We start from the raw sequence: 13,817 nt of genomic DNA, 5'->3' as shown, positions 1-13,817 counted from the left end.
AGTAGAACAACTATAAGTCATTACAAGTCCATGCAAACTCTGACAGATCATGCTTCAAGAAGTTTAAGGAACATCTACAAGTCAGTGGGTAGATAGTTAATACTATGATCAGTCAATGGGTAGATAGTTAATACTATGATCAGTCAGTGGGTAGATAGTTAATACTATGATCAGTCAGTGGGTAGATAGTTAATACTATGATCATCTTCCAACATTTGTCGCAGTGTTTCCACCTTTATCATATGTCAGTTCTCAGGCAGCAGGCTCACTATAGAGTTTGTGCCATGATGGATGCCACTTAGTCCCACTGTGTGATCCTCCTCCTGCCTCCATGTAATTGGTGTGTCCAGGCCACTCATCCACAGTTCCCCCATTGTTCCTCTGTGATTGGCTGGAAGTGATTTGGGGTCCCTGTCTTCTAATAGGTGGAGTGGTCAGAGGAGGTGACTGATGCTGGGGGATTCTTAGGAGTCCAGCACTCTTGTGTAGGACACATCCTCAGCAGAAGGAGTAGGAGCTCTTCACCTCTCCTCCTGGCCACTCTCTGTCATGGCTGGCACATGCCTGCAGTTTTTTGGGTTTGTCTCAAGTTTCGTAGGATGGATTGGGGTCGTAGTTGCCACCACCACCAATGACTGGGTGCTGACCTGTGACTACAGCATCAACACCTGCAGAAAACTGGATGAGCTGGGCTCCAGGGGACTGTGGGCAGATTGTGTCATCTCTATAGGGCTGTATCACTGCAAGCCTCTGGCTGACATCCTCACACTGCCTGGTAAGTTCCCTGTGCTCCTTATCAAACTTAGTCAACTTTACCAAACCACACTAACATTAAGTTTACCAGTAAGTTTCTACTATACAGGAGACAAATGTAGACATGGATGAATACAAGTATAAAAGCTACACCGATGATAGACTAGGTATGAGGGAGATTGCAGTTATATAGATACCAAGGTATTCACAGATAAATATACATAGATAACAGGTGATAAGTCCAGGAACCGAGAGAAATGGCCATAGGTAGATAGTCACAAATGGAAAGACAAAAATGGGCACACGTATATATTAGATATACAGACAGACACATAGATATATGATGGAGATACATATGGGATAGATAGATATGGGATAGATATGTAATAGATAGACACATAGATGATAGATAGATATGTGATAGATAGATAACAGAGATAGATAATAGATCGATAGATATTAGATATGATAGGACTCACGTATACACATAGATATATGATGGATATAGATGATTAGATAGATAGATATATAGATATGGGATAGATAGATATATAGATAGATATTGAGATAGATAGATATGTGATAGATAGACACATAGATAGATGATGGAGATAGATAGATAATTAGATAGATATGGGATATATAGATATATAGATAGATATGTAATAGATAGACACATAGATGATAGATAGATAGATATGTGATAGATAACAGAGATAGATAATAGATCGATAGACATAGAGATAGATATTAGATAGATATGATAGGTCTCACGTATACACATAGATAGCTACTTGTATAGTATTCGTATAATATAGTATAGTAGGTTGCTGCATGAATGGATATTTTAGCGACAGATCCGCTGTGATGGATGCATACATAAACACAGATCAATTGACATGACTGTCCAGATATTATTCATGATATCTTGTATATTTGCTTTTGCTGTGCTTTTATACTTCCACATGTAAGTGCTCCTCTGGCTAAAGATGAGAGGTCACCATGTATCAACAGCACTGAAATTGACTTGCTTGTGCAATATAGTTTTTTTTGCATATGAACTCTGTAAATAGGTTTGCGCTTTAAACGTTATTTGTGATTTATTATTTATACTAGTTATAACTGCTTGACAAAAAAAAAAATTTTTAAAGCTGTGCCATAAAATCTGGATATTTTAAGTTTGACATTTAAAAAAAAATCACAACTTGCTGCAATGTTTATCTATATCAAAGCAGTTTTCCCATCTCGCACTTATATGTCACATTTACAGAATATGCCATAAATGCATAGTAGATGGAAATCACACTTATGGGACCTGCTTCAATTTCGAGAACAGGACCCCAAAGCACTTCACCGTAAGTACAGAAATAGTAAGAAATCCCATTAATTTATATGGGAATTCCAGCCATCTATCTACTGACAGCAGTGCACAATGCGGCCCTTTCCCGAGATCAATGTGGAACCTGCATTTACGGCATAGCTTGTCGTTGCGCCATAAAGGTACGAGATGGTAAATCCCCTTTAAACTTGGTCAGTTTACTCTCTCCCCAGTAATTTTATAAACAGAATAGTATCACATATTTTTCTTGTGGATAAGGTTACATGTCTTTGCAAAAATATATTATTGTGACAACATGATCTGAACGGTCAGTGTTTTTACAAATCATTTCAATGTGACTGCGCTGATAAGACAATTGAAGATGAATTTAATCTTGAGAAATAGGTTAGTCATTTGTCTTAATTCATCATAAGTGTTGTAGTTAGAGACTAGCAGGAGCCCAAACTTCTGCCTACCAGAAAGGGGGAAACAAACCAATTTGCTAAATTTTGTAAAAAATGGTAGTTATTGTATAGAGCTTTGATCACAGAGCTGGGACTGGCACCGACATGAGAAGGGTCAGTTGGGCTATCTGCTGATATTTAAGGAATTAATGTGTTCCTGCAATAGAAATTGTGGCTACAACTGTAACAGAGGCATTGTAGATTAAATAGTTTTAAGGGCAATGTTGCTGAAGCTTTGGATAACTCAGCGAAACAGAATGGACCCCTCTTTAAGTCATTGGGGTCTGTTGAGTCCCGCTTATGTCTGTCGTGCAATGTATCAGTTGTTTTTTTCTCTAATGATGGAAAAAGAAAAACGGAATTGATAACACTGGTCAACAGCATTTTTGGTGCCAAAGATATTTCATCGAATTTAGGGTATTTTTGGGGTGCTGATTCTGAATATGTCATCAGTTTTGCCAGATTGGCTCAAGTTTTTGAGATTTTTGGTATCTTATTTATAGCACTTGTTGGTAAATGCGACGCATCATCTCATTAATTTCTTTGGATTAGTACTTGAACTGAGCAGTTCTCAATATAGTTTTGTGTTAATTAGTGTTCTAAAAGTTTGTTCATAGCTTGATTTTTGCACTAACTTTATGTTGTTGTCTGTTTTCCAGTGAAAAGCATGAACTCATCATGAAGAAGTTGTCTTAACGATCCAGACTCATTCTGTTACATTTGTGGTGAATACACACTGCCAAAACATAGAAGAAACATAACAGACTTCGTAAAAAAAGTGTATTTTGCCTATTTTGGGGTTATGCTTGGGGACCAAGACAAGTTTTGGGCACCACACATAGTGTGCAAAGCATGTATCGAATTATTACGAAAATGGAGCAAAGGACAAAGAAAAAGCTTCAAATTTGGTGTTCCAATGGTGTGGAGAGAGCCAAAAAATCATCATGATGACTGTTATTTATGGTAAACACAGGTACAGGCACATCTTCACAATGAGGGACAGGCCTTCTTGCAGATTCCATGTTACTCCCATTTTCGTTTCTTATGCTTATTGAATCCTTGCACTTGCACTGCACAGAAATAACAGTCATCATGATGATTTTTTGGCTCTCTCCACACCATTGGAACACCAAATTTGAAGCTTTTTCTTTGTCCTTTGCTCCATTTTCGTAATAATTCGATACATGCTTTGCACACTATGTGTGGTGCCCAAAACTTGTCTTGGTCCCCAAGCATAACCCCAAAATAGGCAAAATACACTTTTTTTACGAAGTGTGTTATGTTTCTTCTATGTTTTGGCAGTGTATATTCACCACAAATGTAACAGAATGAGTCTGGATCGTTAAGACAACTTCTTCATGATGAGTTCATGCTTTTCACTGGAAAACAGACAACAACATAAAGTTAGTGCAAAAATCAAGCTATGAACAAACTTTTAGAACACTAATTAACACAAAACTATATTGAGAACTGCTCAGTTCAAGTACTAATCCAAAGAAATTAATGAGATGATGCGTCGCATTTACCAACAAGTGCTATAAATAAGATACCAAAAATCTCAAAAACTTGAGCCAATCTGGCAAAACTGATGACATATTCAGAATCAGCACCCCAAAAATACCCCAAATTCATTAAAATATTTTGGACACCAGAAAAAAAAATTTTTTTCGTTGACCTGTGTAATAGAAGTGGGAGAACAGCAGTCTGGTCCTAACTCCATACAGAATTCATATCCATCCAGCTGACATTATAGTAACTCACATATTCCAAGTCTCATTATGCAGTATGCCCTCATCATCTCCCACCACGACTATTGCAACCTCCTACTCTTTGGCCTCCCCTCTAGCACTTCTGAACCACTCCAATCTATCCTAAGCTCTGCTGCCCGACTAATCCACCCATCTCCCCATTATTCCCCAGCCTCTTCTCTCTGCTAAGCCCTTCTCTGGCTTCCTATTGTCCAGAGGCTCCAGTTCAAAACCCTATCTATGACATAAAAAGCCATCCACAACCTGTCTCCTCCATACATCTGTGATATGGTCTCCCGGTATTTACCTACACGCAACCTCCGATCCTCACAAGATCTCCTTCTCTACTCCCCTCACTTTCGCCTACTACGGAAACCTTCAAAAGGAACCTGAAGACCCACTCTTCCAAAAAGCCTACAACCTGCAGTGATCCTCAGTCTACAGAACGGCCACACCACCAGCTCTACCCTCTCCTAGTGTATCCTCACCCATCCCCTGTAGACTGTGAACCCTTGCTGGCAGGGTCCTCTCTCCTTCTGTACTTTTGTGCCCCTTGTCTTACACATGTTTATTGTACTTGTCTATGTATGCCCCTTTTTCACATGTAAAGCGTCATGTAATAAATGGCGCTATAAAAATGAATAATAATAATACTGCACTCTTGATCTGTAAAAACATCAGCAGAACTGAGAATGGAGTCTAATGTCTTTAGAAACCAGATGTCTATCTCTAGATAGGCTGTACCAGGCGTGATTTATCTGAACTATAACTTATTAGATTCTTGATTGTCCAGTGTTTTCTTCGGGATGGAACAGAACAAGCTTCGGGGCACAGATCAGGCCTTAGTTCATGCTGGTAACATATTTCCTTTGATTTCTGTTGGTTGTCTCCTTCCATTGTCACTTTCTGAATATAACAATGGTATCATTAGCTGACGTTATCAGCTGGCATCTCGTGGTGGCACTATTAATGCCGAGATCTGTCTTGGGACCAGGAACACAAATGGAGACTTTCTTCTGGTTGTCTGAGACAAGATGTTGTCTCTTCAGTGAAACATTCCTATCTGGAATCTGTATGTAGTGAATAATTGAGATTACTACACCAATGCGCCTTCTGATTTGTGCACGATGTTAAGCCCATGTACTTAATTTACTGTAGCATTACTGATATTGATAACATCAAAGAAACCGCTTATTCTCAGGAGGAAACAAAATCTCCTGCTAGCGGTAAGGAATAAACCTTCTGTCATGTGTAACAATATCTATGTGCGCAGAATTATAAAGAGGCTTCCCAATCAAAATTATTTAGCTGAAGTACAAGAATAAGCTTTACAGTGAGGCTGGTACAAAATATACTGGAGAACATTGCAGCCACCTTTAGGCCATTTGTGCTCCCGTCACAGGATCTAGACTATTGAATGGGTAGCCCACGCTGCAGGAATAATATCACCATGCCGCCTCTGTGCCATCTCTTAGTAGGCAGCGTTGGTCCCTGCTGGGTCGCTACTTTCCCATTTCTATTAGATTATTTGCATTGTCTCCTTACATGAGTCATAGTATCAGACAGATGGCTTGATGTGCACAGGAGTAGGAAGCCCTTTCCTAGAACATGCTAACAAAGGTAGCAAAGAAAATTAGTAAATGCTTGAAGCATGAATCTGAGCCTGGCTGCATGATTGCAGCAATGTACGTTTAAAGGGAATCTGTCACCATGTTTTTCCTGCTACTTCTGAGAGCAGCATAATGTAGGAAAAGAGACCCTAATTCCAACGATGTATCACTTAGCAGCAGTTGTGACACAATCAGAGTGTTTAGATGTAACATGTAGCAGAGCTCAGAAAGCTAACCCTGCTCACACTAGGCTCTCTATGTATATTGTCTATGGACAGTGAGCTGCTTATCACAGGAGGGGGTTTGGACAGATTAGTAATCACGTGAGACCTAGTCCAGCAGTAATAATCTCCAATTGATAAAACCTTCATTGTAAGTAAACAACAGCACACAGCCAAAAAAGTGAATTCATTGTTTTAAGCCCTACATTATACTGTCCTCAGATTACATAGCAAAGACCTGCTGACAGATTTCCTTTAATATAGACTGAAAAGACGGCCAGGAGTGATGAGTCCGCTTCAGGTTTCCCCCGCCCCTTGAAGTGATTGACAATTCTTTCCCATGTGTGTGTATAGTGTGAGATTTGTCCATCACCTGGAGTCGGGAGAGACCGCTGGCTCTGATTCATGCTGCCAATGGCGACAGGGTGCCTTTTAGGTGCAACTGCAGTAAATAAGAAATGTGACGCGAAACAGAACTATCAATGTGTGATGGGGAGAAAACAGTTGTGGCAGTAAATATTGGAGGAGTTCATACATGGGGAGTGTGAAAGCTTTATGTCAGCTGTGTAAAGTCTGGTCCAGGGTTGTGATGCCCTCATGGGGTCTGAGGGGTACATTCCTTAATTGATGTAAAAAGTCATAAATCCATGCTACACATACATTCCTGCCCCAAATGTGTCAAAGGTCATCATAAGTTTGTGCTCCCAGACTCTTCTGTCTCTCTGGGATGTGAAATTACATTTCAACCCCAGCAATTCCATGATGTTGTGATCAGGGTTACAAAAATGTTTGACCTCAGGTAGGTCTATTCTTTTTTTTATTTTTTTTGTGTGGCGATAAGAATTCATCCTTGTTCTAAGTTTTTGCCCTGTCTCCTCCTCATACAGACCCCCACCAGTTGGACATTTGTTGTATATACTGTAATTAAGTACACCATATTAAACGCGTTGCTTCTGAAAGTACCTGGGATCTTGTCGTCCTGACGTGAGCTGGGAATCTTTATCTTGTCCACTATCATTATAAATGGACAGGTTATACATTTTTTCTGTTTGCAGGTAAAGGTTCCTGTTGTTGTAGGAGTTTCTTAGATTTTGGGGTCTACCTGAAACACAAAAGTGGGGGGAAGGAGTGTCTGGAAATATAGATTTTAATCAGCCATATTTTTATAGTAAAGGTTGTAGTTTCCGTGCAGCACCCCTTTAGCACCTCCTGATTTGGATTGTAGGTGACTACTAGAGGCACCCGGTTGCTTTCTACTTTAGTTTTGTAATGTAGGAGATGATTTGTTATTCTGGTTCTTGTAATCTGGTTTTCAAATGTTCTTGGGTGGTAGCCCTGATTCAAAAAGATCTTTCCGAGGCCACCAATGTGTTTGTCTCTATCTGTAGGGTTGGAACATATCCAATTGTATCTGATAACCTGACTGTAGACAAATTAGTTTTTTATGTTGTTTGGATTAAAACTGTTCCATTTAAGGTATGTTGGATGGTAATTTGGCTTCTGGTACAGGGACATCTGTATTTTATTGTTCTGTATCTTGCTAATGGTGTCCAAAAAGTTAATTTCAGTACAGGAGTAGTAGTTGATGGTGGGATGAAACTGATTAAAGTGTTTGTGGAAAGTCATCAGTTGTTGCTCAGACTCCATCCAGATGATCAAAATATCGACAATGTAGCGGTAATAGGCCAGAGGCCTGATGGGACAAGATACCCAAGGTCCTTCAATGCCTGGACATGAGCAAAGAGACATAGCAAATTAAAAAAAAAACGATACTACATTTCTAACTAAAAGTATTTGACAATATTATTATACCTACTACATATTGGCATATGATCTTGGAGATGGAAATATCCCTTTAAATCTTTAAGTCAACAGGAAACTGAAAACTTTACTAGTGTGGGAAAAAGACTATTAAATTCAGCAGCTCTGAAGAATCTCTAGTATTATTGCTTAGTGGGCAATGAGGTAGTTATTATCTATTCATTGTGATCAAAGCCAATGCTTATTTTGACTAATTGGTGTTCCTGTGTCACATCTACTATATAATCATCTAATTCTGTCTGTCTGTCTGTTTGTAACGGAAACCCAGCATCGCTGATTGGTCGTGGCCGGCTGCGCACGACCAATCAGCGTCGCGGGATTTCCGTTACAAACAGACAGACAGAATTAAATGATTATATAGTAGATAGATTATACTCAACCCGACGTTCGGTCCGGTCCGATGGGTGTCGCCGTCCAATCCGGTGCCTCCCATCTTCATACGATGATGTCCTCCTCCTTGCTTCTCCCTTGGCTCCTGCGCACGCGTATTTTATCGGCCCTGTTGAGGGCAGAGCAGAGTACTGCAGTGCGCAGGCGCCGGACCTCTCTGACCTTTCCTGGCGCCTGCGCACTGCAGTACTTTACTCTGCCCTCAACAGGGCAGATAAAATACGCGTGCGCAGGAGCCGAGGGAGAAGCGAGGAGGAGGACATCATCGTATGGAGATGAGAGGCGCTGGACCGGACCGCGACACCCACCGCCCCTGATGAGTATAATCTAACGTGTTTTTCTTATTTTTCAGGTTTCATCGGGGGCTAATCTACAGCATTACAAAATGCTGTAGATAAGCCCCTGATGGCGGTGGCCGCAGCTCATAGAGCAAAAATGGGGCGACAGATTCCCTTTAAATAAACTACGTACATATTCTAGAATTCCCGATGTGTTATAATCGGGCCACCATCTAGTTTCCCATAATTATATAGATATCCGGTCACTTGATTGCAAATTATTTAAAACCTATAGGATTCCACTGATTATCCTATTCTTCAAGCAGTTAGAAATACCTCAAACAATTATAAGTTTACTTCCATTTTCTCTTTTTCCGCAGCACGTGCACAGCGTTTTTTATTTTACATAGGATATAATGGTACTATACAACGCAGGAGAATCTGCTGTGGATCCGCAGGGCCAAATCTGCTGTGGATCTGCACCAGAATCCGCAACGTGTGGACAGTCCCTAAAGGTTTGTTTCAATGAGACAGATGGTGTAGAAAACAAATTCAAAGCAAAATATATCAAAATCACTGAACAAAGGTTTCTCCGATACACTTTTAAGCTAGAAGGCTAGTTATGAGTATATGGTGTAACACATGAAACAGATATTCAATCCTGGGAAATTTCCTGTTAGAATTGTTCTTTGATACTTTGAGAAGAAACCATGATATTAAAGGGGAGGTCAAGGCTTGGGGTTCAAGTATGCGGTGTCACGGTCACGTGTGTCTGGACACAGCGAGTACCGCAAGGCGAACCCATATGACACACGTGACCCTGGATACACCGCCTCCAGTTGGGCGAATTTAAATAATAGGACGTGCAGCTGGATACACCGCCTCCAACTGGGGAATTTAGATTCACGTATATTACGTGAATTTAATATTACACGTATATATAAAGTAGTCTGGAAACCCCGCCTCCAGTAAGGCGAATTTAAATAATAAAGGGGAACTTGGTAACATTAACAATGGTGGGCCCTGCAATAGGGAATAGGGAAGTGGAGACTTCCTGAACTCCCCTGAGCCAGTGTCCCTGCACTCCTAACGTTCCCTTTGCCGGTTCCGCACCGGGCGACGCACAGGAACCTAAAAACCCTAGCTCGCCCTGAACCTAAACCCTCACTAGGGAATTGGTCGGTGCGGAAACTAATCCCACCACTGCACTAAACACACATGAGGGAAAATGACAATACAGGGGAAACACCACTTAGCTTTGCTCTGTTGCGTACGCTCCTAGCAACAGAGCCCACGACCTGTGTGCATCTTCTCCTCCACCCGGATCCATCACCATAACTGGATCCTTCACCATAGTGCAGCCTTGGAGCAGAGTCCACCACGAATTGCAGAAGTCCAGTAACAGAGTCCCAAAGATGAGTTCAGCTCCTGCCCAAAAAGTCAAGCATGCTTGAGTCCGGCTCTCAGCAGCCAAGTCCCGCATGCTGAGTGCAACTCTCTCCATAGTCGTCACTCCACCAAGCCATGCAAGCACTTCCTGCCGACACCATAAACTGTGACTCCACCACGCCATGCCAGCCCTTCTTGCAGACCACATAGCTGCCACTCGTCCCCTCTGGCTGGGCTGCGCAGGACTCATGTTCAGCTCCTTCCTTCACCCAGGCTTCCTTGAGAATGACTAACTCACAATATCACCAACAGTGATTGAACACACCTGGCTCTCTTTTATAGAGCCTCACACCTGAATTGTAATTACGTGCACTAAACCAAAGAAACTAAAGTGCACTACCACTCACCACCACCGCGGCAACTTAGAATGAACGACACCACGTGTAATAATTCTAATGGCCACTGGGGGCAATCACATCACTTTGGTACCTAGCCAAAGGAAAAAAGTTCACTTATCCATTTAAACTGTCAGATCCACGCTGGATCATGACAGTACCCCCTCCTTAATGAGGGGCCTCTGGACCCTCAAGACCACTCCTCATTAGGGAAACACCTACAGCGGGGAACGCCCAGATCCTGAGTTCACCCCACCACTACCTGACACTTCAGGTTAATGACAAACGCGCCGCTGGTATTGGCAATAATGTTCGTTATGGAGGAAGCACTCATCTCCACAGCGAAGACCTCGGGAACGAGTTTATGTATGTGTATGTTTAGTATGCGCAGGTAACACTTCGCAACACACTTCCACTGATGATTTTTTTTTTTTTGGTGGCCACCCATACATGCTCGTTCACACACAGGTCCGGACCTGAACGTTTATTGCACACATTCGTTAGTCATAAATTTGGTGAACTCATTCTGGACTCGACAACAGAGGCATCCCTCGGCTGTCACAACACTCACACCCCCGCTATTCACCAAGGGACACACCCTCCAACCCTTTCACCATGAGGTCTGCGCCTCCCACGGGTTGGTTAATGGCGAGGGGTGAGATTTGTCTCTACTCCCCCGCAGTACACCTGCTGCTCACACCTGGAGGTGAAGGGACCGGGATATGGAGGAAATATACACTCGCTGGTTGCCTTCCTCCAAACGACCAGGAGGGGTGGCTTCTTCGGTGGTATTGAAGATTTGGCGTGAGCCCCGCGGACTATCACCAGTCTGCTCACTACAGGGACATACCCCTTCACCTCGGGGAACCCCAGACAGCACCATGGGGATCACCAACTCCACCCACCTGTCTGGTTATGTCCGCCTGTATGAACAAGTCCCGCTCCCCAGCAGCGACTCTAGGGGGCTTTTACCAAAGCCGCAGGGACATGGAGGAAAAATACACTCGCTGGTCGCCTTCCTCCACACGACCTGGAGGGGGCAGCTTCTTCGGTGGTGTAGAAGATTTGGCGTCAGCCCCGCGGACTATAACACCAGTCTGCTCACTACAGGGACGTACCCCTTCACCTCTGGGAACCCCAGACAGCACCATGGGGGTCACCAACTCCACCCACCTGTCTGGTTATGTCCACCTGTATGAACAAGTCCCGCTCCCCAGCAGCGACTCAAGGGGCTTTTGCAAGACCCGCAATTTGCCAAAGCCACCATTTTGATTTCCTGGTTGCCTGAGCAGAGGCCCCAGACCCTGATAACTGCTGCTGCAGCGGCTCTAAACACCTTGCCACTCCCCACTCACCTCAGTGAGGCCCGGCAGCAATTACTCACAGGTCTCCACATGGCCAAAGCTCACCAGAGGAAAAAAAAAATGTAGGGTTGGTGATAATGTCACGGTCACGTGTGTCTGGACGCAGCGAGTACTGCAAGGCGAACCCATATGACACACGTGACCCTGGATACACCGCCTCCAGTTGGGCGAATTTAAATAATAGGACGTGCAGCTGGATACACCGCCTCCAACTGGGGAATTTAGATATTACACGTATATATAAAGTAGTCTGGAAACCCCGCCTCCAGTAAGGCAAATTTAAATAATAAAGGGGAACCTGGTAACATTAACAATGGTGGGCCCTGCAATAGGGAATAGGGAAGTGGAGACCTCCTGAATTCCCCTGAGCCAGTGTCCCTGCACTCCTAACGTTCCCTATGCCGGTTCCGCACCGGGCGATGCACAGGAACCTAAAAACCCTAGCTCGCCCTGAACCTAAACCCTCACTAGGGAATTGGTCGGTGCGGAAACTAATCCCACCACTGCACTAAACACACATGAGCGAAAAATGACAATACAGGGGAAACACCACTTAGCTTTGCTCTGTTGCGTACGCTCCTAGCAACAGAGCCCACCACCTGTGTGCATCTTCTCCTCCACTCGGATCCATCACCATAACTGGATCCTTCACCATAGTGCAGCCTTGGAGCAGAGTTCACCACCAATTGCAGAAGTCCAGTAACAAAGTCCCAAAGATGAGTTCAGCTCCTGCCCAAAAAGTCAAGCATGCTTGAGTCCGGCTCTCAGCAACCAAGTCCCGCATGCTGAGTGCAACTCTCTCCATAGTCGTCACTCAACCCAGCCATGCAAGCACTTCCTGCTGACACCATAAACTGTGACTCCACCACGCCATGCCAGCCCTTCTTGCAGACCACATAGCTGCCACTCGTCCCCTCTGGCTGGGCTGCGCAGGACTCATGTTCAGCTCCTTCCTTCACCCAGGCTTCCTTGAGAATGACTAACTCACAATATCACCAACAGTGATTGAACACACCTGGCTCTCTTTTATAGAGCCTCACACCTGAATTATAATTACGTGCACTAAACCAAAGAAACTAAAGTGCACTACCACTCACCACCACCGCGGCAACTTAGAATGAACGACACCACGTGTAATAATTCTAATGGCCACCGGGGGCAATCACATCACTTTGGCACCTAGCCAAAGGAAAAAAGTTCACTTATCCTTTTAAACTGTCAGATCCACGCTGGATCATGACATGCGGTCACTCTTTGTGACTGCAGACTTGTGAATCCTCACATCGCGCATAGTTTACTCTTTCAGGATTCTCCAGTGTCGGGGCAGAAGCTGACGGTCGCGTGACTGCAAGTATGCACTTTGCACAGATGCAGTCATGTCCCGACTAGATCTGGCTTGTTTCGCTCTTCAATTTCAAGACACATCCAGTTTGCTCAGCCTCACCAGCAGATTGTCTTAGCTGAACACCTAGCCTGTTTATTTACAGAGCTAGTTAGGTGTACTAATCAAAGTCCGTACAGCTAGGATTTAATCCTAGCCTACGTGGCATTGCTATATACCCTCTGCCTCTGCCCAAAAGCTGAGGACTGGCCACCATCTGCCAAAACACATAGCCTACAGGACTTTAAATTGACCTGAACTCATGCTTGATAACACAAGGGTGACCTAGTAACTCTAAGAATCGACCCCTATTTTGTCTACTGATTTTTGGCTGTGCTGATTTGTGGAGTTCCTGCCATTTTGACACCCGCAAGGTTGGCTACTTACCGAGCCAACCAGCAAGGGGTTTTCGAGTAGGTCCCTATGTTTTCAGGGTTTTAGTAGGTTGCCATAATATATGGGAAACGCTTTCCCTCTTCTCTAGTTGGTATTCTTTGTAATTGAAATCTACTTTTTCCACCACCCTATAGGACCCCTGCCACTGTGTAAGGAACTTGCTCTCTTCTGTGTTCATTAACACAGGTATCCGATCCCCAGGCTTAAATTGTCTCACTCGAGCCGACCGATTATGCCCACTGGAGGCACACAGATGCTTTCTTCTTTAATTTTGTAATGTAGGAGATGA

General features: G+C 43.4%; 1 protein-coding gene across 2 annotated transcripts in view; it reads left to right on the top strand.

Moving 5' to 3' along the window:
• The first annotated feature begins 219 nt into the window (after positions 1-219).
• The window catches only part of CLDN11 (claudin 11), a 92,376-nt gene continuing 78,778 nt past the window's right edge, over positions 220-13,817 (top strand). The window contains exon 1 of one of the 2 annotated variants that reach the window (XM_073578878.1): positions 220-775. In XM_073578878.1, the coding sequence (XP_073434979.1) occupies positions 550-775 (226 nt within the window). In that variant the 5' untranslated portion in view covers positions 220-549. The remainder of the gene's footprint in view (positions 776-13,817) is intronic. The other variant, XM_073578877.1, reaches the window with a different exon arrangement.

This window comes from Dendrobates tinctorius, unplaced genomic scaffold (assembly GCF_039654945.1).
Source record: "Dendrobates tinctorius isolate UK_male_01 unplaced genomic scaffold, ASM3965494v1 ptg000060l, whole genome shotgun sequence".
Classification (NCBI taxonomy): domain Eukaryota; kingdom Metazoa; phylum Chordata; class Amphibia; order Anura; family Dendrobatidae; genus Dendrobates; species Dendrobates tinctorius.
The sequence above is the reverse complement of the archived record's forward strand: the minus strand, read 5'-3'. Positions and strand labels throughout refer to the sequence as shown.